This window comes from Protobothrops mucrosquamatus, unplaced genomic scaffold (genome assembly GCF_001527695.2).
Source record: "Protobothrops mucrosquamatus isolate PMUCROS unplaced genomic scaffold, P.Mucros_1.0 scaffold2636, whole genome shotgun sequence".
NCBI lineage: Eukaryota > Metazoa > Chordata > Lepidosauria > Squamata > Viperidae > Protobothrops > Protobothrops mucrosquamatus.
In genome coordinates, this window is record NW_015388689.1 from 95,571 (window position 1) to 121,869 (window position 26,299).

General features: G+C 39.0%; 1 protein-coding gene across 1 annotated transcript in view; it reads left to right on the forward strand.

The window, feature by feature from the left end:
* Positions 1 to 26,299, forward strand: part of MMRN1 (multimerin 1) — a 72,066-nt gene that overhangs the window by 32,668 nt on the left and 13,099 nt on the right. The window contains exons 4-6 of the mRNA XM_015825438.1: positions 10,746 to 10,853; positions 13,936 to 14,109; positions 24,114 to 26,075. Coding sequence (XP_015680924.1) covers positions 10,746 to 10,853; positions 13,936 to 14,109; positions 24,114 to 26,075 — 2,244 coding nt within the window. The remainder of the gene's footprint in view (positions 1 to 10,745; positions 10,854 to 13,935; positions 14,110 to 24,113; positions 26,076 to 26,299) is intronic.

Sequence of the window (26,299 nt, forward strand, 5' to 3'; positions counted from 1 at the left end):
AGCTATGCATTTTTGTGCACATTATATAATGGGGGAAACTCATCCCAAAAAATCAGAGGAGGGGGTGCAGATTTGGAAGGCCATCCATGTTGCAGCGTGCATATTTGTTCAGAAATAAGAAAATGCAAAAGCATATATTAAAATATGAAGTGAGCAATTTTCTCTCTCTCCCCTTTTCCTCTGGACATCACACTAGTTCTCCTGGGAGGCCTTTGAGGCAGGAATGAAGTTGTTTCAGCAGTGCCTCCTGGCTCATAAATTCTGCTTCCTGGGATGCACCCAATCTGGCATTGCATTCTTCTGCTGGCAAGTTATTATACATTTTTCTCTCTCCATGTTTTTATCATTGAAGAGACTATCTGATGCTGACTACGAAATAACGGGGAGAGAGCATTATGCTGACCTCAAGCTGCTTTTTCTATTTTTATCCCTGAAGTTAACAAGAAAATTGATCAATTTCACACGTTTTTGTTAAGATATGCAAATAAGACATTTGACTGAAAAAAAAGAAGAAGCTGTATAATATCAAGCCAGATGATGGGCAATTTGTGGTTCCTCTTTGGGATTTTTTTGGTTGGGGCAATTTTGGGATTTTCTGAGGCCCATAGGATATACACTGCTGTGATATCACTATGAGTGAGAGGATATCTCTCCCCAACTCTCCCCAATATCAGGTGTCCTGATCTGGGGAGAGTTGACTAGGTTTAAGAGTTGGTGTCATTATGGAGTCCCTATACCACCATTTCACCCTTGGTTTTGACCCCAAATTGTGGAAAAAAAAATACAAATCCAAAGTTTGGCTATTGAATTTTGTTGATGCAATCTAGGAATGCCACTAAAATAGACATCAAGGTATCTGTGTCCCTCTGACTATTTTTTGGCAGAATGGCTCCCAGACAGAAGGCTTTTCTACCTCTTTATACATTGGAATGGAATGGAATGGAATGGAATGGAATAGAATAGAATAGAATAGAATAGAATAGAATAGAATAGAATAGAATAGAATAGAATAGAATGGGATGGGATGGGATGGGATGGGATGGGATGGGATGGGATGGGATGGAATGGAATGGAATGGAATGGGATGGGATGGGATGGAATAGAATAGAATAGAATAGAATAGAATAGAATAGAATGGAATGGAATGGAATGGAATGGAATGGAATGGAATGGAATGGGATGGGATGGGATGGGATGGGATGGGATGGGATGGGATGGGATGGGATAGAATAGAATAGANAATTCCTCCTTAGTTCTAGGTTGCTTCTCTCCTTGATTAGTTTCCATCCATTGCTTCTTGTCCTGCCTTCAGGTGCTTTGGAGAATGGGCTGACCCCACTCTTCTTTGTGGCAGCCCCTTACTGAATTTAAATTTACTGAATTTAAAATGATATGATTTGACACGTGCACTTATTGTACAGCTCTGTGTGCACTTTTCCCGTAATTAAATACGTTTTTTGCAAAGACAATTTCTAGCCAGCATATTTCTATATTGTTTTCACTAACATGTGTGCTTTTAAAGCTATGCATTTTTGTGCGCATTATATAATGGGAGAAACTCATCCCAAAAAAATCAGAGGAGGGGGTGCAGATTTGGAAGGCCATCCATGTTGCAGCATGCATATTTGTTCAGAAATAAGAAAATGCAAAAGCATATATTAAAATATGAAGTGAGCAATTTTCTCTCTCTCCCCTTTTCCTCTGGACATCAGACTATTTCTCCTGGGAGGCCTTTGAGGCAGGAATGAAGTTGTTTCAGCAGTGCCTCCTGGCTCATAAATTCTGCTTCCTGGGATGCACCCAATCTGGCATTGCATTCTTCTGCTGGCAAGTTATTATACATTTTTCTCTCTCCATGTTTTTATCATTGAAGAGACTATCTGATGCTGACTACGAAATAACGGGAGAGAGCATTATGCTGACCTCAAGCTGCTTTTTCTATTTTTATCCCTGAAGTTAACAAGAAAATTGATCAATTTCACACGTTTTTGTTAAGATATGCAAATAAGAAGTTTGAGTGAAAAAAAAAGAAGAAGCTGTATAATATCAAGCCAGATGATGGGCAATTTGTGGTTCCTCTTTGGGATTTTTTTGGTTGGGGCAATTTTGGGATTTTCTGAGGCCCATAGGATATACACTGCCGTGATATCACTATGAGTGAGAGGAGCCACCAATATCAGGTGACCTGATCTGGGGAGAGTTGACTAGGTTTAAGAGTTGGTGTCATTATGGAGTCCCTGTACCACCATTTCACCCTTGGTTTTGACCCCAAATTGTGAAAAAAAATAATACAAATCCAAAGTTTGGCTATTGAATTTTGTTGATGCAACCTAGGAATGCCACTAAAATAGGCATCAAGGTATCTGTGTCCCTCTGACTATTTTTTGGCAGAATGGCTCCCAGACAGAAGACTTTTCTACCTCTTTATACATTGGAATGGAATGGAACGGAACGGAACAGAACAGAACAGAACAGAACAGAACAGAACAGAACAGAACAGAACAGAACAGAATAGAATAGAATAGAATAGAATGGAATGGAATGGAATGGAATAAAATAGAATGGAATAGAATGGAATAGAATAGAATAGAATAGAATAGAATAGAATAGAATAGAATAGAATAGAATAGAATAGAATAGAAAATATGGAATGGAATGGAATGGAATGGAATGGAATGGAATGGAATGGAATAGAATAGAATAGAATAGAATAGAATAGAATAGAAAATATGGAATAGAATAGAATAGAATAGAATAGAATAGAATAGAATAGAATAGAATAGAATAGAATAGAATAGAATAGAATAGAATTCTGGGAGTTGAAGTCCACAAGTCATAAAAGGGCCAAGTTTGAAGACCCCTGACTTAGAGAGACTAACTAGGGAGCTGTGATTGACTTCTTTCCTGAATGTACTTTCAATGTATTTTATATTTGTTGGGATATTGTGTGCAAAGGCTCACATTTAAAGAGGATCATAGCTCCTAAATGAAAGAAGTGTAAATAAATGTCAGGTGTTATGGAAACTGCTACATTTTTCAAAGCAAGCCAGCTCACTAATTTAATGAGGAAGAGGCTGCATGTGATTGACTGACTGGGGGGCAGGGAGGCAGAGGAATGTCATTGCAAGACTAGGGGAACAAAAGAATGGTAAGGAAAGGAATAAAGGATATCCATCAGGTGTCCTTTATCAGCAGAATGTAACCGATTCCTCCAATCATAGATTATATCTGCTTGCTGCCACCTGATAAATCCTACATAATTAACTGGGATGAATGCTTAAGTCTGTTGACAGCTATGGTCATCTGAAGATAACATAGCTGCTGAATGTGTAGTTTTCTCTTTGCATTGTACTTGTAAGTATTGCTACAATATGCTTTAAGGGTGGCTAGATTATATGTATGTTTATGGAGCACTTCATTATTCTTTCCATAATTACACATGAACCATTTTTTAAAATTCACAGCCTTTGATCTGCCTTGACTGGTCTGCCCATTCTTGAATAGAAGGATCACATTTTCTAGGTTAATTTTCTTGTGATTGGGAGGTGAATTTTGGTCCCTTTCCTTCCCTTCCCTTTCCATACAGATAGTCCCTGACTTACAACCATTTGTTTAGTGACCATTTGAAGTTATGATGGCACTGAAAAAAAGTGACTTATGACCATTTTTCACACTTACAACTGTTGCAGCATCAACATCGGCATCACGCGATCAAAATCCAGACATTTGATAACTGGCATGTATTTAGGGCGATCGCAATGTCCAAGCGTCATGTGTTCTCCTTTTGCGACCTCCTGACAAGCAAAGTCAACGGGGAAGCCAGATCCACTTAACAACTGTGTTACCAGCTTAACAACTGCAATGATTCACTTAAAGACTGTGGCAAGAAAGGTCATAAAATGGGGTAAAATTCACTTAACTGTCTCGCTTAGCAATGGACAATTTGGACTCAATTGTCGTACATCGAGAATTGCCAGGAGTAAGAACTGAAGTACACCTTTGCTTCCCATCACTGTGCAGAATAGATCAGTAGCAAAAAGCAAACAAACAAACAAAAAATGGAAAATAAAAACCCTCCAGCTTATTTTATTTAAAAGTAAAATGATGGAGAAGAGTGGAGAGAGAGAGAGAGAGAGAGATAAAGTAATTCTAACGCTTGCATTCCAATCATGCTAAAGTTACATCCACCTTTGAACGTAGAAAAGCAGAAATATTGATTGAACCCAACGTGCCGATATCCTTTTCAAGACTCTTTGATCTGGCCGGTTATGAGACAAACTAGTTTTTTTTAGAACCAGATCCTGATATTAAGCAGGCTTTTCTGCACAAAATAGCATTAGGAGTCAGAAATCATGTCAAGCAAAGTGACAATCCTCTGCTCCCTCCTTTTTTTCTTCTTGCCAACCTTGTGACCCCCGAGGCACTTATCTGCAAATAGCAGCAAGCCCACTGGATCTGTTGAAGCCAAGATAAGAGAGAGGGGGAAATACAGAGTCACACTCTTTTCCTTAATCCTTTTGTACTTCAAGAAAGCTTTTACACTCCAATTCAGTTTAAGACCACAGCTGAGAGTCATGATGATTCCTCCCCACACCTTTCCTTCCTGCCCTCATTTTCTTATGGTGCTTTGCTAGTTCCAAATCTCCAGGATGGGTTTCCTAGAATCTGACTCTACATTAAGTCATATATTAATGCAGACATTCCAGGCTTCCATAACTAGGACTGTCTCTTGGGACCTACCATAAATGATGAAGACTCCCCAAAGGTTCAAAACGTTTCTCGCTTTGCTACTGCTTCTGACAAAAGGAAAGGGAAATAAAAGAATAAAAAAAAAAGAGAAAAAGGTCATCAGATATTTAGGGAACTGCAGTACATATGGTTGGGCTATGTTTACCCTAGCAGGGGGGCCATGTCAAATGGCAACCTTTAAGAGAGGGGGGGGGGAGAAGGCACAGCAAATAGAAGTCCTAAAGTGTTTCCAAGGATAGAATTCCAGGTCACAATAGTAGACTTCTTCTCAAGATGGATGACCTTTTTTCCCATTCATGGGGCTGTTTTCCACCTGTGACGCATGACTGATGGGATTCTTTTCTTAAGAGAAGAACATGACAGTCAACAGAAGAGAATATATGTAGCTCTCGGTTGAACTGTGGAGTCCTTGATGCTCTCTGAGTTTGGCTGTTTGCTTGTGGATATTTTATTTCCCAACTTGGTAATATTTCACCAATTCTAATGTTCTCAGTTTATAAACATTAGCTTGCCCTGCCGGAGTTGGTGGGGTGTGTGGTTTCTTTCCTTGGTGGTTTCTTGATATTATTTTCTGCTTGATTGTATTTTCTTCTTGGGAATGTCTTGATTAGGGAATTGTTTTCTGCTTGAGCAAGGAACCAATTAAAAAAAATATCTTACTCAAGGATCTATCAGAAAGAAAACCACATCCCCACCAACACTGGCAAGGCAAGCTACTGTGTGTACAGTACACAGAGAGAAAACCCCACACTCACTAGCACTGACAATGTTACCAAGTCAGGTTATGAAATGTCCACAAGCAAACAACCAATTTCAGAGAGTACCAAGTATGACACTAATAAGTAGCACCACATCCCATGACAAGTTACTGCTGCAGATGGTTTGGAACCTTGATCCACAATGCCAATTTTTCACGAAATGCCTTTTCTTGTTGAAACGAGTCCCCTTGCCTTAAAAAAAAAAATCAACTCTGCATCTAATTAAATGCTAACAAACATGTGACCAAATGTCGCATCAGTGTAGTGTTTTCTGACTTCACTGTGATATGTTCTTAAATCCAGTAACCCTATTTGAATATGTTCAGAGAGGATTCTTCCAATCCTTCACAAGTGGCTGAATCATATTTGCTTTAATCGATAGAGTAACAATTTAGTATCAACCTTGAACAATTAATCTGTTCAGAAATACGATCAATGGTGAGCCTTTAATTTCTCTAGACATTAAACAGAAGAACCTCTGTCAGAAAACCTGGAGATCATTTTACCAGTTGTTGTAGATATATCACTGAGCTAGATGGATCTTTATAATCCAGGATCACAGCTGGACCCACTGCTCATCCCATGCTCTTAGTTTTTGTTCTGTAACACTCCCAGGAAGGTGAGGTTACTTTATTGTTTGACATCTGGGTCTTCTGAGACTGTGAACAACTGTAAGCTGTCTGCCTGACTCTCATTGGAATATTATTGCTGTCCATCACATGTTTGTCAGAGCTAGTTTGACTCTCCCTTATGTAGAAGAAAGCACCACAAAAGACAACCCTTTAGAATTAAAATTACATTCCTTTATTCAAAAATACAGTGACAAGTACTGATCTCTCCCATGAAATCATTCTAAATATTCCTATTATACGAAAAAGAAAGCAGTTTGAATACTCAACAAGTAATGTACAAGCACTGAGTATTACAACTTAGTGTTGTCACACCCTTTGTAATGAGATGTTCTCTGCTGCATTGTAATAGCATTATATATATATATATANCCTTTATTCAAAAATACAGTGACAAGTACTGATCTCTCCCATGAAATCATTCTAAATATTCCTATTATACGAAAAAGAAAGCAGTTTGAATACTCAACAAGTAATGTACAAGCACTGAGTATTACAACTTAGTGTTGTCACACCCTTTGTAATGAGATGTTCTCTGCTGCATTGTAATAGCATTATATATATATATATATATATAAATAAAACTGAACCAGGCTATAAGCAGAGGCAATTTTCTATAGAATTACAGCTGCTCACACTTACTGGAAAGTGACTCTCTTAAGAGATCAGTTCAGAGTATTCTCAAGTACCTAGAGTGCAATTTTGTTCCTTCTTTATTAAAAATGATACGGTTCTCTCGCAGATCCCTTGGGTAAAGTCTCAATATAGATTTAATTATTCCTCATTCTTATCAAGACCGCAGTGTGATATTAATAGCAATAGGCAAACTCCCCCTGGCCTGATTCAGAATAGACTCAAGTAAAATGATGTATTTCCAAAATTGCTGGATAAAATTGTAGAAAATAAAATCCTTTCACTTGATTTTATTCCAGATTTGATCCAATACTGGAAAGTTGCTACAGTTCATTAACCAGCCATAGGATATTGCTTGGCTACTACAATACACCTTTTGTCAGCCTCACTCACTTGAGGATTGTTGGTAGCAGAAAGTGGGGCTATTGGGTGGGTGGGTGAGTGAGTGTGTAGTACACCCCCCCCACACACACTCACATACACAAACACTGTAAGTTACCTAAAGTCCTGACAATAGGCAGCATACAATGGCAGGATGCATACTGTATACACTCAGATGCACACAGAAAACAAACATTTTCCAGGCTAAGACAATTTAAAGAGTGCCAGACAGGGAAAATCAAATGCATGTATTGACCCATTTCTCATTCAATCCGATGAAACAAAATTGGCTCTAGAAATTCTTTCAAAGGAGAATAGAGTGTGTGATGTTTGCACTTGCTTAGTCATAAAGCAGCCATAAGGTGAACATGTGGGAATGTTCTGTCTCTCACTATACAGCCATCTTTCTCCAAGCCTGTACAGTCTGGCTTGGCTTCTCACCTTTAATTAAATTCCAAGGAACAGCATCATAATAGGACTGCCTCAGTTGCATGTCATGCTCACATTAAACACACACACACACACATATAAAATTTCCCCAGTTATCAATGCTACTTGTCCACAAAAATCTCTTCTTTTAACCCCGTACAAGTTTCTTTCAGCTTTCAACAAAGGAATACCAGATCTGGTATCTAGGAATGATGGAAATTGTGGGCTCTCTGGAAGACAATTGCCTATTCACTTTTCATAATTGCAATGGAAACAACTTAGAAATTCTTCAGGACAGCAATAGTCCCAAACTCTCTTGGATAACCTTGCATTACAGAGGCATTTTCAGGATCCAATCTGGGTCAGTCACTAGGACCAGACATTTAGTCTTCCAAGCTTTTAGACATGGGATGGAACCCATCCTCAGGGAACTTCTCTCTCACCAGAATGTGTTTTGGGCTGTTCTATGCATAGCATTTATGTAGTTCCTGGTTGTGTATGGCTTTTTAGTTGTTGACTGGGGTGTTGATGGCCCGCTAGTAAAGCACTGGCTGTTGTTTCCTTGTGCTACCAAGTCCTCAGCCACTAAGTACCTGATAGGTTAGTGGTAAATCAGCACTCCTTTTGTACTTCAAGAAAGCTTTTACACTCAAATTCAGTTTAAGACCACAGCTGAGATTCATGATGATTTCTCCCCCTTTCCTTTCTGCCCTCATTTTCCTATTGTGCTTTGCTCCTTCCAAATCTCCAGGATGGGCTTGCTAGACTCTAACTCTACATTAAGTCATATATTAATGCACTCCTGTTGACTGACAAGGGACCCATTTCTCAGGCTTCAATCATTCCCCTGGCTATTTTTGTACCTGCTCAGCCAACAATCTTAGTGGTTGTGAAATTGAATATATGTCCTTTCAATGTCAGGCTACCAATGAGTTTGGGTCTCCTCATCTGATCACACACTTGTGTTCTTGTAATCTGGTGATTAGATTCTTCCCTGTCTGTCCTATATAATCATAGGGCAATCAAGGTAGATGATCTGGTAGATTATTTTAGAAGTATCTCCCATCTCTAAGCGATCTTTGCAATGCATGATTTGAGGTGTTTTCAACTGCTTCTGTGAACATTGCAGATTTTAGAATCTACCTATGTGATGTAGCCTATAGAAATAGATTCAAAATCAGAAAAAGGAAAAAAAAAGTGATGCTGTTTATAAAATAAATAACATGTTTAATTCAAGAATACCATATGTTCATGAATTGGTCTGCACAAAAATGGCATCCATCCCGGGCCTGGAATTGAGTAAGCAGCCAAAGAAGAGAGACAGGCACTTACCTCAACTATAAAACAATATATATTTGCCAGGAGCAGGAGGAACATGCAAAAGACATAAACATGTGTTGTGGACTGAAATTCAAATTTCTACACCAAAGCCATAGAAGTCAGTGGGCAGAAGCCGCCAGTGGAATAGGGACAGAAAAGACAGTATGAGGTTCTCAAATTGCACAACTTGAGTAAAACCTAGATTTGTCTTCCTATAGTATGGTAGGCTGTTAAAAATGCAGAGCAAGAATTAAGAAATGGCTAATTGAACAAGAAACAGATTAATGACGCAGACACAGTCGCTGTGTTATACTGGCAGAGAAATCTGTTTTCTGTTTGGGCATCCATCAACTGTAAATCTTGTTTCAAATTTTGAGATACTTTTTTCAGAGCAACTTAAAGTCCATAAGGTCATGCAGACATCTGAAGTGAATCAATCATGAAACTAGAGGATTTAGATTTGATTCTGATTACTTTGAATATTGTTTTACCTCAAAGGGCCTCAGAATCTTTCCAGAAGGACTCTAATGGACTCAGGGTTTTTAGTCAAATTGGATATACATCTTTACTTTAAATTTAGGTGAAAGCTGGTCTCGTGTATATCTCAGAAGAGTCAGAAATGATTTATTTCAGAGAAAGGTTTATGGGGGAGTAGCCTCTGTTTTGACAAAAACAAAACAAAAAATAACACCCAGCCCTTCATAATAATGCCATTTCCTAGATGCAAGGATGAGGATCCTTGGGGGCCTATAAAAATTGGTAGCAGAACCACTGTAAAGCTTACTGAGCTTTGTACAATAATGATGTTCTTTGGGATTTCAAATCAATATCAAGTCTCCTGAATGACTAGATTGTTTTTTGATGTATTATATTTAGGAATGTTGAATTAATTATCCCCTGACTTCTAGAGTTATTTTTTCCCTTTCTCTCCCTATGCAATCCCTCCTGCTGCCCTGTGCTTATGCCTTGCCAAGAAGTTGCAACTTCTCTACCCAACATGGATACACAAACACACTTTAGCAATAAGAAGAGACTGGACAGCCATTTGTCTGAAATGGTATAGGGTTTCCTGTCTGAGAAGGGGGTTGGTCTAGATGACCTCCAAGGTCCCTTCCAACTTTACTACTATTATTATTATTATTATTATTATTATTATTATTATTATTATTATTATTATTATTATTATTATTATTATTATTATTATTATTATGCCAAAAAGAATCAAGTAGCCATAGATGAACACACAATCCAAATGTGCGGCTATGTTAAGCTCCTTTCCCTGATGAAATTTCAACAATTTTGCAAGCCTGCTGCCCATTTTCAACCAGCAGTACAATAATTACTAGAGCTTTAGCTAAAAGGCAACGCTGAGATCCAGGCTGATACCTATCAGAAGTTACACAACTTAACAGAAACCAATTATCTGGATTACTCTTCCTCAGGATCATAAGAGATCTGCAAAAGATGCGATGTAATTATTATACCGGACTTGTTCAATGCTCTTTTCTAACTCTCCGGTGTTAAGCAGGCCAATCTCCAAGTGATTTTAATGATAAAGGAGAGAAAATCTTGCAACGTCTGCAAATCACAATCAATTGCAAACTGGAGGAGGTACTTTTAATCTTCTTGGTAAGAACTAAAGCCATTTCCCACCCTCTAACAATCTGGTAGCGAAGCATGTGGCCTAGATGAACAGAACAGCTGACTCAAGAATTAGCACAGATATTTAAGTCTGAGAAGCGGAGGGGCACCAAAGAGCACAGGTCATAATATTGTTGATTATTGAATGAACTAGTCACGTAGGACAGTTTATACATCCTTCTCCTTCTGCTTGTTCTTCTTTCAGCCCAACAGGACCAAATGCTCATTCACAGCAACCAGGCAGAGAGCAACACAGCTACTACCGGACAAATACTGGGAAACCAACAGCAGCAGCAGGAGCCCAACGACCAAGGTCAGGAGTTATTATTATTATTATTTATTGAATTTATATACCGCCCTATCTCCCTTACGGGACTCAGGGCGGTGAACAGGTGATAATAAAAACCACGATAAATATACACAAGTTTCTGTTCTAAAATCAAATTAAACAACAGGCCTGCTCTAAAAGTACCCCATACAAAACCCCCACTAAAACATAATCAAACTACACCAGGCCGGCCGCACGGAATAGATGGGCCTTCAGGGCTTGGCGAAAAAGGCGCAGGTCCGCAACTGTACGTAGGTCGGGGGGTAGGTCATTCCAGAGGGCAGGAGCTGCCACAGAGAAGGCTCTTGTAATTATTATAGTTCCCTGCACTATCATTGCCAATTTCATTTATTAAAACCCAGAACTAAAGGAGATCCCCTCACACCCCAAAGTGCGGCTGAATCATCAGAGTCTTTTGCTTCTTTGTACTCAGAAAGGTGAGGGGGCAGAAGAGAATATTTATAAGAGAACAGGCTTACAGGAGAGCTACTGAATTGAATGAGCACAAAAATCATTTTCAGGGATAATCTGGTGATGACCTCATAAGAAACAACTAAAGCAAAGTTGTTTCTTATGAATGGCATGAATTCAATGGTTATAGAAGTCGGATATTGTTAGCTGCTGCTATGTTCTGTGATCCAGAGATAACTATAGATAGACCATCAGACCTTTGCTTATTTTATAAGCCAAGACACCAGCTGCAACCCCTTCACACTCTTCTTGCAAAAACAGATGAATGGGAAATGTTTTCTGCCTAACCGTAAACCTTTTGTTCTAGAAATTCTTTATTTCAAAGCGTACCACCCTGATGCCTATGGATTCAAGCGTACCTGCAGACTTTTTCCTTATACCTGATTTTCTGGGGGGGGGGTTTCTAACTAAACTAAAAATTTTTGGTTTATCCATTGACCGTACAACGTTTCGTTCAATGGGTGGAGACCGTAGAAGTAATTAAAAAGTCGAGGGGATGTCTTCCACAATAATATGTCATTGTCATCAGTAACCTACGGTAGTAATTAAGGAACTCTAATTTACGTTATTTCCTTCCGTTACTCGGGACGAGGGTGGATTAGGGGATGTTTCAAGATTAAAAAAATGTATTTCAGGGTCCATATTCTAAACGGTGTTAGGAGGCCAACAAGTAATGACTGATGTCAACAAAACAGACAGAGATCAATTTTGGGGGAGGGAAAGGGGAGCTTTGTTCTTGGAGGGGTTTTTTTTGGGAGGGGGTGAGATTGCTGGGAATATGAGAGTCAGTTTGGATTAGTGATTAAGTCACCAAGCTATAAAGTGGGAGATTGTGAGTTCTAGTCCCAATTTAGCCATCTCTCTCTCTCTCTCTCTCTCTCTCTCTCTCTCTCTCTCTCTCTCTCTCTCTCTCTCTCTCTCTCTCTCTCTCTCTCTCTCTCTCTAACTATCTTTCTCTCTTCTCTCTCTCTCTCTCTCCATATTTATATCTATATCTCTATTTCTATCTCTCTAACTATATCTCTAACTCTCTCTCTCTTCTCTCTCTCTCTCTCTATACATATTTATCTCTGTCTCTATCTCTCTAACTATATCTCTTCTCTCTATATATATACATATTTCTCTCTCTCTCTAACTATATCTCTAACTATGTCTCTCTTCTTTCTCTCTCTCTCTATACATATTTCTCTCTCTCTCTCTCTAATTATATATATCTCTCTCTCCTCTCTCTCTCTATACATATTTATCTCTCTCTATCTCTCTCTGTCTCTCTAACTATATATATATATATATATCTTCTCTCTCTCTCTATCTATACATATTTCTCTCTAACTATATCTCAACTATCTCTTTCTTTCTCTCTCTCTCTCTCTCTATACATATTTATCTCTCTCTCTCTCTCTCTCTCTCTCTCTCTCTCTCTCTCTCTCTCTCTCTCTCTCTCTCTCTCTCTCTCTCTATCTATCTATCTATCTATCTATTGGCAGCTTACAGATATTAAATAAAATATAGTATAAAACCTTAAGACAATAAGTAGAGATCATACATTTAAAATTCAATCAAAATAAAATTAAGCAGGATGGGGAGGGAGGGAGGGAACCGCTGCGTGACTTTGGATCGGTCCCTCTGTCAGCCCAACCCCCCTGACAGGGTTGCCGTTATGGGGAAAAGAGGGGGAGGAAGCTGTGCTGGACATGTTCACCGCCTTGAGTTATTCGTAAAAATGGGCAGGATACAAATAAGTAAGCCATAACTATATAAACAAAATGCCAAAAAATGGAACAGGAGTCTCTGGGAGGCAAACCGCTCCCATTTCCGTACTAAAATGTTTGGAAAAGGACAGAAATTGGCATGGGGGGGGGAGAGAGCTAATTTCAGGCTGTTCTACTTGCATTTGGGTGGGCATTTTAAGAAAGGGGATGGGTAAGGTTTGTATCCTTTAGATATGTTGGACAGGAAATGTTTATTGTCTTATTATTTTAATGTTTTACAATATATTTTGTTTAATGTCTGTAAACTGCTTAGAGTTGCCTTGGAGGAGATGAGAGGCATGCAAGTTTTATAAACAAATAAAATAAATAAATAAATAAAAAATTCTCAGAGAAAGTGAATTGGAGCATCCATTGCTAAAAGAGCAATATATTGCTAAAGTGTGATTTCATTTTTGTACTGCGAATTCCTATGAACACAATGGCTGTTAAATTCCTTCATAGGATCAGTCCTACAGAGCATAACGCATTTATTGAAATGATAAAAACAGACATCGACTAGGTAGACAAAGACTCCACTTACGTTCATTAAATTTCTGTTAACTGTTCAATAGACTCTCCTGGAATTATAACTACCCTATAATGAATATGGATCATTCAGCAATTATTGGTGACTGTTGCTGGTGGAAATGTCACCCGAGGTGCATGACAAAAATAAAAATGGAATACTCATTTGAATGACTGAAGAAACTTTGCACCCTCTTTCTGACCACAGGCTGTGGGTTTTATTTTGGTGAAGGAGTAAGTTTTCCTTGCAGTAAACATCTTCTGCTTTTATTGCATTTTTTTTGGTCTCTGCCCCCTTTCCCCCCCCTCCCCCAATCCAGCAGTTGCACAAAAAATGAATGAACAGATTAGCAGCCAGGAGATGAAACTGACTTTGCTACAGAAGAAGGTTGACAACATTTCAGTCGTCATGAGAGATGTGAGCCGGACGCTTTCCTCTCTGGAAGGCAAAATCAATGAAGATAAGAGCACAGATTTGGTGGCGTTTCTAAAAGGTAAAAGAAAGAAATTAATTCAATCACTCACCCACTTAAAAGTGCCAAGAAAAGAGCAAGAGAAGGGGGTGGGTGAGGGAGGAGGAAGACCCTACTGTTGCAATATTCCATATTCTGCAAAGAACCATATATTATTTAGTTCTTTCTTTCTTTCTCTTCCTTCCTTCCTCCCTTCCTTTTCCTTCCTTCCTTCCTTTCTCCCTCCCTCCCTCCCTCCTTTCTTTCTTTCTTTCTTTCTTTCCTTCCTCCCTCCTTCCTTCCCTCCCTCTTTCTTTCTTTCTTTCTTTCTTTCCTTCCTTCCTTCCTTTCTTTCTTCCTTCCTTCCTTCCTTCCTTCCTCTACCTTCCTCCCTCCCTCCCTCCCTCTTCCTTCCTTCCTTTCCTTTTCTTTCCTCCCTCCCTCCCTCACTCCCTCTTTCTTTCTTTCTTTCTTTCTTTCCTTCCTTCCTTTCTTCTTTCCTCTACCTTCCTTCCTTCCTTCCTCCCTCCCTCCCTCTCTCCCTCCCTCTTTCTTTCTTTCTTTCTTTCTTTCTTTCTTTCTTTCTTTCTTNCTCTCTCTCTCTCTCTCTCTCTCTCTCTCTCTCTCTCTCTCTCTCTCTCTCTCTCTCTTTCTTTCTTTCTTTCTTTCTTTATGATTGTGAACAATGCTCATAGTGTGCAACTGCATTCTACCCATGCCAACTACATGCAGGTTTTTATTGTGATTTAAAATGCCTGAAATACTGATTTGGCCAGAGATTATACTGGTGCAAAAGAAATGAATATGAACAGGATACACAATGAAGATACTTCTGATTTTCAGGATTATATGCATATTTTTCAAGCTAGCAGCCCATTTTCCTGCTGGGCTGGTTTGAAAAGCTCTTCTTTCAATATGAACAATCCAGCTGATGAGTCGGTACATTGCATGAATGTAAGAGTAAGGAACGATGCTGTTGCAAGCTGACTTCATGTGATGCATGTAATATAATGGATGCTTGTTCTAACCGTTCAATAATATGGTTCTTGTTGTTCGCAGTGTTATCGCTATTGGCGATAACCAATAAACAAAATTTCTGGAGTCCTTGATATAAACCAATTAAAACGCTTAACATAATGTAAACATAGAATCTAAATTTAAAATTTCTGGTTGATATCATGATACAAATTGGAGGAGCTTTGGATCGTTTGGTTACTTAACCCTTCTGCATGCCTCCTTTACAATCTTCCAAAATTGAAATGTGCCAGCTTAGAAAGCACTGGCAAAGCAAAGATTGCCTATAATAGTATAATGAAGGAATCAATGCTGGATTGTCTTCTTCATGATTGAGATCTAAAGCTCTAGGTTGCTTTAGGATCATAAGGTCATAGAATCGTAGCCTAAATGCATTAAACAATTTTCAGTGTAACCATCTGGGATTTTTGTAAAGGCTATAAATATAACAACATTTAATGCTAAATAAACATTGTGAAGGAGAAAATTCTATTTTGAGGATGCCATCAGAGAGAAGAACCTCCTTCTAATAGCCACTTAATGCCCCTCATTTGCATTGGGACGTCTTGAAATTGTATTTTTAAAGTCTTGGAAATATAACTTGAGAAGGCAAGTCCCAAGCAGGGATCTTCAAAAGTTAATACAAGTGCCAGAAGAAGATTTAGTCAGGTAAAAAAGAATTAGGCACAACCAATCCAGAACATGATTAGTATCCTTTTTTGTTCATCATTTGTTAAATTTGCCCCTAAGTCTCCATTTTTGCCTGAAATCATTGCCATTTCACTAGCAGCAAAGTTGGAATAAATGACATACCTTTGAGCCTATAAAAGCTATTAGAAGACATAGTCCCACTTCTGGCTTGCCTCTAGAATTGTTAAGCTCCAGATATTGCACTTAAACAATGTTGCTTTAGCCACACTGATATTTACACCTTCTCTCTTATTCATCCTGTCCTCTCTTTGCCCTCGGTGTATTTTATTGTTATGTGGCACTCTTGACCCTTAGGTATACATTCTATATCACTGTGAATATTTCCCATTTTCTTTCTGCTTGCTTTTTATCCATTTCTCTAGTCCCTTTGGGTTAATATGTGCACATTCAGTTATAATGTGCCATTATAGAAGTCATGTGCAGTATTTCTTCACGTCCTTTCCACATTTTTTTCGTGCACATTAACCCACAATAAAGTTGCAATCTTCACAAGGATCATGCAAAATTCAGTATGGTTGGTCCTCAATAGAAACCCTCCAAGACCCTCATATTGACACACAATGCCTCCATTTCACAATATAGGATCTTGTGATGCCCCAATTCTATTCTATTCAAATCCTTATTATGACAAAACTTATCTTTCTTTTTATTCCAAGTGTTATATCTAGAATGTACAGCATGTCAAACTGCACTCTAATATACAATTACACATAACACACTCTCCCTGTGAAATTTCTTTTATTCTCCTGATGTTGTCCTTTCTACCGGAAATGTACAGAACAGTGAAACAGAATATTCAGCATTCCAACATAGTTACTGATTCTTACTGAAATATATTAGTGTTACATTTAGCACAGAAAGACATTGCTTTCATTTATCCAATTTTTTTTACCTTTATTGCAATCCATTTAAACAAAGTTCAAATTTGCAGGTTCTGGCCAAAGGTCACTGCACTAATACATTGTTGTTGCAAACAAAAACAGGAGTTACTATCCCCGAATTGTCAGAATTATGACAACTGTTACAGGAAGAATTTTGCTGTAAATTCTTGACCTCTAAATGTGGATGATATTGTGACAGAGATATGATTAATCATCCTCATAATACACATTCTTCTTTTTATTTTATTTATTAATCAAATTTAAGTAGTCACCCATCTCATAGAAAGAGACCCTTGGTGGTGTACAACAGTCTAGCAAAAACAGTTAAATTAGACAGTTATTAGTTGAAACCATTATATAATAATAATAATAATAATAATAATAATAATAATAATTTTAAAAAAAATTTGAAATGATAAAAACAGAGCTAAATCAGGAAAAGAGAATAATAGATGGAGTGATGTTAATAATAAGGGAGTCACCCCACAAGTTCACCAGTCCCCTTGAGTTCCCAACAATGGTGGGATTCAAATATGTGAACAACCAGTTCTCTGTGTGGATGCCGCTTCCGGAAGTCCCTTCTGGGCCTTGGCAACAAAAAATTAGCTACCGGTTCTGCTGAAGTGATGAGAACCGGCTGAATCCCACCAATGGTTCCCAGGCCTGCCAGCATAACCAGGTCAGAAGCTCAGGAATGATGAGGCCAACCTCATCTCCACTGGGAAAAGATTCCATAATACAGGGTGCCACAGCAGAAAACCTATCTTGATAACAGAACCCATAACGTACCCATTCTCTCTTGACCCCATACTTGAGCTGCTTCCTATAAGGATTCTGAGAGTAATTGTTGTTCTCCAGGATAAACAGATAACATTTCCTCAAAATTGCTCTACACTACAGCATAGCAGCATCTTCATCCACCCAAAAGAGACCAATTTCCCAACCTGACCACTCTCATATTCTTAATGTAAAGCTATTTTTAGGATCCTTCTTTCTCCGCCTTTTTCTTGTGACTCAGTGATGTTTTTGAAGTTTTCAGATGAGTCTTAGTCAGTTATTATGGGGTTGTTGCATAATCAATTGAGGAACAATCAAGAGAAAGAGACCCAGGAAACACAAATCAATAGGTGAGAAAGTTTTCATTAGCATTATTGATTACCTGGATGCTGAGAATTTGAATGGAATGATGACCATAAAACTGTGTTACACCTGAGTTCACAGATTAGTTGCTAACCATAAAGTACTTTCCAATGTATTTAAGTATAAAATCAGGGTGAGTTGTCCCTTTTCAACTTCACTAATCTTAATAGGAAAGACTTTAATACATTGTCAACCTTTCCCATCAAAACCAGTGAGACCTTAATGTTTACCTGAGAATATCTATGGAATCTTTTCAGTTTTCTTCATGCCTTGCTTTTAAAAAAAAATCCTGCTCACATCTTCATTCTAAGGTACGTGTGAGTGTGCATGCATGTGAGCATGCACACACACACACACACACACACACACACAGACAGACACAGAGGCATCAAAATCATACAACCTTTGAGGTCCACTAATTTGTCGATTCCAGTAGCTTCACAAATGTTGATGTCTTACTTTGCTTGTGACGGCAGATTCTGCCTTTGTGCTTTTTTGCCTTTCTGTTTTCTGACCATATTAGATTTATGTCTTCCAGGCTCCCAGTGGATCTGTCATGCCTTCTCCATTTGTTTTGTGCAACCTTCCATCCTATTTTCAAAGCTGACCTTTGCATAGCTTAACACGACCTCTGAATTGTCTTCATCCCTCTTCCCTCCTTGCTCTTTATCAAAAGTCAACTAGAGAATTAACTGGGAGAGAAGGAAAAATAGCTTCAGCAAACCCTAGTAGGGGCAGAGGACTGAAGTTCAGCTATAACATGCCTCCATTAAACTCAATGAGGAGACATAGCTGGGAAGAAAGGACAATGAGATCCCAGGAAATAAAAGACATAGGATCTCAATCTCTGTCCTTCTGTGGCCTTGGGGGGAGGGGTCACAGAGAACCACATAATCGTGAGTCTGGCTAGTCCCTTAAGATCTCCCCTGCCTTTAATCCAACATTAAATGGCTAGGATTTTTTTTCCCCTCTCCCCTTTTGACATTCAATTGTCATCATCCTATAACTTTAAAAATCTTAATCCTAGTTTAATGTTAATTTTTTCAAATTGTTTTACCGTATTTATAGGTTACATTACATTGTACACCACCCAGAGACTCTTTGAGAGAGGTGGGTGGTTTAGAAATATGAAATAAAAACAAACAAACAGATAAATAAATAAATTTTAATGTCTTGCTTGTAACTAACCAACAAAAAAAATTATTAAGACTGCAATTGGTATCTTATTTGGTTATGTCCTGGAGAAAAGCTATCTGTGGGGTCATTAAAAGATGATGATGCATACTCAATAGATCAATCAATTTCCTTACTAACCAAAATTGCACAATTCCTTTTCATTTTATCATTTGGGGATGAAAATGAAGCACTGGCTATCATATATAAGAAGCAGAAGAGTTTACTAAGCTATTTCACACATTGCAGTGTGAAAATACTGACTCCCACCCCATTTCCTAAAACTGTGACATTATAATTTTGGCCAACAGTTTCTAAAGTGAAAGATGGGTACTTGACCTGAACATGCATTTCAGACTTTTAAAGAAAATACCCATTTCCAGTGTAACCGAGTCCATCCATCCTTCGATTGGTCATCCCCTTCTTCTCTTTCCTTCCATCTTTCCTAGGATAAGAGTCTTCTTCTCAGAGCTTAGGTGTTTGCATAATGTGACCATAGTAGGGTAATTTAACCATGGTCATTTGTGCCTCAAATGAGAAATTTGGATGACTTATTTGGTGGTCTATACTGTTGAGCATTATTCTCCATATTCAATCTCAGCATCCTGTATCCAGAGGATGGTTAGAAGTTAATGGTTCTTGGGGAAATGGCATTTTTACAGAACAATTTATTTGGTGGTCCAGGTTTGGGGAGATTTTTTTTTTGTTTTCCTGCTATAGCTTTCTCCCCTTTTGGAACTCCTTTAAGCAAGTGGAATATTGGAAATATTTTATTATTGCATTTTTATTATACTCCCCCGCTCTCAAGACTTCAAGGTGGGTCATTGGACTGTGACAATCAGGCAAGTGGGGCTAAGAGTGTGTCTGGCATAAAGTTATCCAGAAACTGTCAAATGGGAATTTCAAGCTGGGTCTGTCCAGTTCAATTCTCAGCTCTTCAATACGCTGATCTACATATAAAAGAAGGTTTGACTCAAATTCATATAGGCTCAAAAGTTACCTATTTCTTCCCATTTGGAGAAGTTCTTCAAGTTAGTCCCAAGCCAATGTGACAGAAGCCTGGATCTCTTAGTAGTCATGACCTAACAAACTGCTGTAAGAATTATCAAGATAATGTACATGAAATGCTTCAAATTCTCCTGCCTTTATGGTGTTTGTAATTAGGCTGTGGTTTATAATATCAATGAAATCTCAATGCTACATGCTTTTTTAGAAGCTATCCAGATAAGGAAGTCTCAGGTTAGAGAGCTCCCAAGCTACCTATTCCACTTATTTTGAAATGCTGTAGTAGATTGAGCCCTTCGGACACCCACACCTGTGAGATTATTCTTTCTTTTTAGTTGAAAGTGGCCTTTATTAAGTAATTAGTGGTTGTGTAGTTTCTTTAGCTAATTAGCTCTTATGAAGGATTTGAGATTGATCCCCATAGGACTTGCCTTGGTTTTGATATCATATGGTCACAGGTTCTTCCTTATATTCCAGTTAGTTAAATCTTTCATTCTTCCTTTTTCGTGCTCTGTCAGATTAAAATTATGTTCTTGTCACATAATTAGCCATTTCTTATGCTTATTTAGATTAGCTTTTCCGTTTTGATCAAACTCATCCATTTTAGGTGTCCATGTATGTAGATTGATATATACATTGCCGTATTTTCTTTTCCACCTGGTAGAACATTATCAAATATATTTGTGTATATTCCCTCCTCAAAACATATTCATCAATATTAAATATGCTGAATCAATTGAACTCAGGTGCCTTCTTTAATTAGATCTAATTCATCTAAATTACACCTCCTCGGGGTATATCTTAATTCCTTATAATGCTGGACTAGCAAAAAAGATTTCTCGTAAGATTGGGTAAAAACAAGTAAATAGATGTATCGCCATGTTGTGGTTTTTTTGCCTGTAAGCAAAGCAGTTGTCATTCATATCAGAGGTTTCTCTGGGTATGTGTTTCTCTTTCAGCCAGGAGGGATTTTTACTTAGGACAATTAAGACAATTACAGCAGGCTCTGTCTTATTTGAAAGCCCATAACATTTTTTTTACATTCAATGAATGTTGTCAATTGAGACAAGGATGGCAAATAATATTGCTCATTGTGGTACAAAGGATATAAAAAACAGGTGGGCAAACTGCAGGCCCTATTTCCCTTCCCACAAGACATTTGAACATTGCCTATGATGCTGGCCACCACCTCATTCACCTCTATTCCACTAATGCAACATCTGTAGGGAAAAAAGTGGGAGGCAGAATTGAGTGTGTCATCAGCTTAGACTCATTGCGTTCCCACAGGCAGACCAAGCCCAATCCCTCCTGAATTCCTTTGACCCTTATCTGGTGCCAATTTAGTGTTGAGTTGACCAGATTCTTGTGTAAAGGCTTAAATATTTTATGCTGCAATCTACAGTAGTAGAAACTCCTGGTCCTTTCCAGCTGAAAACATCACCTTTAACACCTTATGTCTAAATTATTCAAGGTAGTCATGTGAGCTGAAACCCTGATCCCTGTGTTGTAGAACAGTCTTTCTCCTGGAAGTTAAATTTGCCCCAAATTAGAACAGAGTTGAAGTTTTGGTGGACTTTTTCAATTAGTTGGGTAACATCAGAGGAACTTTGGGTGTCCTCCATTCCTTTGGGCCTTTAAGAATTTTATGACATTTAATATAGACATTCTATAGCAGACATGTCAAACACAAGGCCCGGGGACCGGATGCGGCCCGTGAAGTGGTTTCATGTGGCCCATGAAGCCATCCTGGAAACAGTGAGGGAACGGCTCCCGCTGCCTTGGCCCTGGCCCAGGCCAGCCGGGAGCCAACGTACAATTTTGTGGTGGCCATCTTGGCACTTGCCCCGGTCCCACCCCCTTCTGCCAGAGACCCTCAGATCTGTCCCACTCCTGCCCAGGCCCCCATAGGCACCCTTGACGCAAATGATGTAGAACTGGCCACGCCCACCCAGCAGGCCACACCCACTCCATCCACACCCACCCAGTAGGCTGCACCCACTCTGGCCTCACCCACCCGGCCCCCCAAGGGCAACCACAATGCTGATGCGGCCCTCAGTGAAATTGAGTTTGACACCCCTGTTCTATAGTCATGTACACTGCGGAGAGTCATAGGATTAGGTTGGGATAAACATCTGAGAAACAAATAAATAATAAACAAGGAGATGCATGAAGATTTTTACCAGACAATGGCACAGCCCTTTTCAGGTGTTTTGCTAATAAACTGATTCAAACCTGTGAATGCTGTTGTCATGGGCTGGCTGAGAATTATGGGTATTGGAATGCAATCGTTCAGGAGGGTACAAGGTTGGGGAAAGACTACTCTTAAGGGAGCAAAGGAAACTGTCCAAACTAAGGACAATGGTCTAATAGGTTAGAAAGATGAATAATGTAAGCACCCAAGCATTCCAGAGTGGAATGGCTAAAGACCCCAAAAGCTTAATCCTATTATCATAAAGACAGTTTAAGTAGAGATAGATTCCTAGAGGCTCTCGGGATTAGCCAGTTGATTTTTTTTCTGATTATCATTTCAAAGTGCAATAAATAACTTCATTCTAGGCTATATTATTATTTTTATTATTATTATTATTTATATTTCTACCCCGCCCTTCTCCCTACGGACTCAGGGCGGCTTACAGCCTTTTAAAAACAAATACATAAATATAATAATACTAAAGTTAAAATGTTAATTTAAAATGAAATATTATTATAAGGCCTTTATTATTTTTTTATAAAAAATATTATAAAACCATGTTAAAAATAACCCTTAGGCCAGTCCTGCCAGCTTAAATAGCCATGTCTTGAGGGCGCGGCGGAAGGAGGGAAGATCCGGAATCACCCGGATCTCTGGGGGTAGTTCGTTCCATAGGGTGGGAGCTCCAACCGAGAAGGCGGAGGGGGACCCCCAGCGGTCGGCCGTGACAGACCGACTCGGCACCCTGAGGAGACCCTCTCTGTGGGAGCGTATCGGCCGATGAGAGGTAATCTGAGGCAGAAGGCGGTCTCGGAGATAACCAGGTCCGATGCCATGGAGCGCTTTGAAGATGATAATCAGCACCTTGAAGCGCACCCGGAAAGCCACCGGCAGCCAGGGGTTTTTTGGGGGGAGTTTTTTTTGGGGGGGGGGTTGGGGGGGGAGAAACCATTGCTTCCCAATTCTAATCCTAAGGAAAGAATGGCAAGGTCAGGGTCCAAGCTTCGGCCCACTGCATCGTCGTAAATCTCTCTATAAATTCAGCTGGCACTCAGTTGAGGCTGCAGTGGGAGAGTCAAGGATGAGACTCAGCCAGATAACTTATTGTTATTGCCCTTACAAGACATGGTCATAACAAAGAATACCCATTACTGCACTGTACAGCCATCCAGCCTCAGCATTTAAATTTCACATCTCTTGCGCTTGTTCTAGTGTGGTAACAGATTTTGCTCCTTATTTGACAACACTGAAAGTGGAGGCCACCTGCACTTCATTTTGACAATGGTCCTGTCAGGTCTCTGACTGTTTGTTTCCATCCTTTTGGCAACTTTAGCCATGTAGTCCTCATTTTTATTTAAAAGACTCCTTTATGTTACTTTGAAGACGCCCAGCTGACTCATTCCAAACGAATACATCTTAACTTGTAAATTTCTGTTTGCAGTTTTAATGCTGACTAGAATAGCAATAAACTGAAACCATTTCAGTGCCATTGATCTTTCATCCTCCTCCCCCACCCCCAAAATGGGTGACTGTATATTTGGATAGTTCCTTTAAACCTTTAGAGTATTCTGCTGAAATCTGTGGTTACATTTTACCCTGTCACCATGGCTTATAATTGGAGGGAGCATATACTATGTCTCCTCCCCCAGGACAGCAAAACTGATTAAAAGGATGAGAGTAACTAGCAAAAATGCTATTCAAACAGAATCCCTTTGAGACTCCGCAAAGGCAATAATCCACCCAGAAACACATTGTGCAAATGTTATTGCACAAAACGTTGTTTCGTTGCCGCCACCTACAGAGGCAAAACAATGGGTTTTAGGCAGGGGAGAGAGGGAGAGAAAGAGACCCTGAGGTTTGCTTAAATATTGGATTATTGGTTTCCCCCCTTCATATTAAGGAAAGCTTTTGTGTCTTTTGCTCCCCTGCAGGTTTCAAATCTAAAGGTGTGACTGAAATTATCAAAGAAATTGTAAAAGAGCAATTTAAAGCCTTCCAAAGTGATATGCAAGAGACAGTGGCTCAGATTTTCAAGATCACATCTGATCTCTCTGAAGACCTTGAGAATACGAAAGGCTTGGTCAAAGGTTTGAATAAATCCTGCCAGAGATTTGCCCTTGATATTGAAAATAGACCTACAAGGGTAGAAATACTAGACATTCGAACCCAGATCTTGCATATTGAAGAAGATATAAGCTTTACATGTGAGAAGCCAATCAAAGAACTGCAAGAAAAGCAGAGATCTTTGGAAACTGACCTAGAGCATCAAAGCTCAAAGAGTGATATTTACTATGACTCTCTGAACATAACTCTTACACAAATGAAAGAAGCACATGAACAACTGCTGTCAGCTGAACGAAGCTCAGTCCAGAATGTACCCATAGCCGCTGAATCAATGAGTGATAATCTTACAAATTTCATGACAAATTTACAGGAGAAAATGAGAACCCAGAACCTGATGGTTTTGCAGCTGTACGATGATCTCAGAATCCAAGATAACAAGATCAATAATCTTACCATCTCATTTGAAATCCAGAGACATGATCTACAAGGCAGATGTGATAACATATTGTCCCAGTGCAGAAGTGACATCCAAATGCAAATAAGTGGTGTGGAAGGGGTCATTCATTCCTTAAATAAAACTGTGGAGAATCTCATGTTTCCCTTGGATGATAAGATGGAGAAAATGAATGAACAAATTAATGATCTCTGCTATGATATGGAGATTCTCCAGCCCTTGATTGAACAAGGAGTTCCTTTCAGCCTTACATCAGAGGATGAGTTGCGTCTTGAAACAGATACTATTAGCAGAAAACTGGAGAACTTAACTAGTGTTGTGACAGCGCTGAACTTCACCATTGAGGAACTCCACAAAAATCAGAAGGAACTTAAAAATGAAGCTCAGGATTATGATGAAATTTCTCAGAGGCGTATCGATGAATGTTTTGTTTTAATGGAGGATGGATTAAACAAAACCATGATGGTTATCAACAGTGCCATTGATTCCATCCAAGATAACTATGTACTCAAAGAATCCCTGAATACCTGGAAAAATGAGACCGAAGCTTGCTGTGATCGTGGGGAGAAGATGGAAAATATGTTGATGTTAATACCACAATTTCAAAAGATGAATGAATCCCTTCAGATGCTAGTCAACCAAAATGAGAAACCAAAAAGAATTTGGCCCCCTGCGGAATCTTCATTTGGTGAGCAGAACATCCATCACCTCAGCAGAGGTCACCCTAACGCAAATACCACATTATTAAATGTTCAAGAACACAAGCGAGACACTGGTCACCCGGATGAGAAAATATTGCTCTCCAGCAATGAATATAATGACCATGAAACGCGGCTGCAGGCTGTGGAGGCAAAAGTCATCAAATTCTTGGCAAACAATTGTGTCTCAGTAAGAAACGTGAAAGCGGCTGCCACGGAAAATGAGAAAGCCATCTCTGTTCAGCTTCAGACCTTCAATTCTAGAATCAGGGCTCTTGAAGCCAAAAGCATCCGCTTATCGCTGAGCATCCCTGTCTTAAACAAGACAGCCAATGAAGCAAGGAGCTTGTGTCAGGATGTCTCTGGAACCATTAAAGAAATGAATGCCAGCATTCCCAAACTGATGCCAAGTGTTCATCCAGAGGGCATATTGTTCCAGAAAGGCTTCCAAGAGCTCACCGGTGCCGTGGTAGAGGCCAAAACAGAAGCACTTCTAGCCAATCTAACCTTGTATGTAGACAAGTCCCTAGAAGAGGCAGTAGACACTATAACCAAACGGTTAAAGGCAACTGTGACAGTTCCGAAGAAGACATTACCAGGAAAAAAGACTGCTGTGAACGCCGCTGCAAATCAGGCTGGGAGAAGTCAGAGAAACACTGATTCTGCTTTAGAAACAGGTAATGCCTTTTAATATTACCACTCTTTTTTTTTTAATAAAAGTTTTTTATTTATAATACAATTAAAACAAAAATGGACATACGTGGCATTCCAGAGTAAATATTCCTAACAATTTGTTTCTCGTGATACAAAAACTTAATACATCATCCTTAACCTCTATGTAAACCTCATTCTTCTACATAATACAATTATATATACAATTATATGTACAATTATATGTATG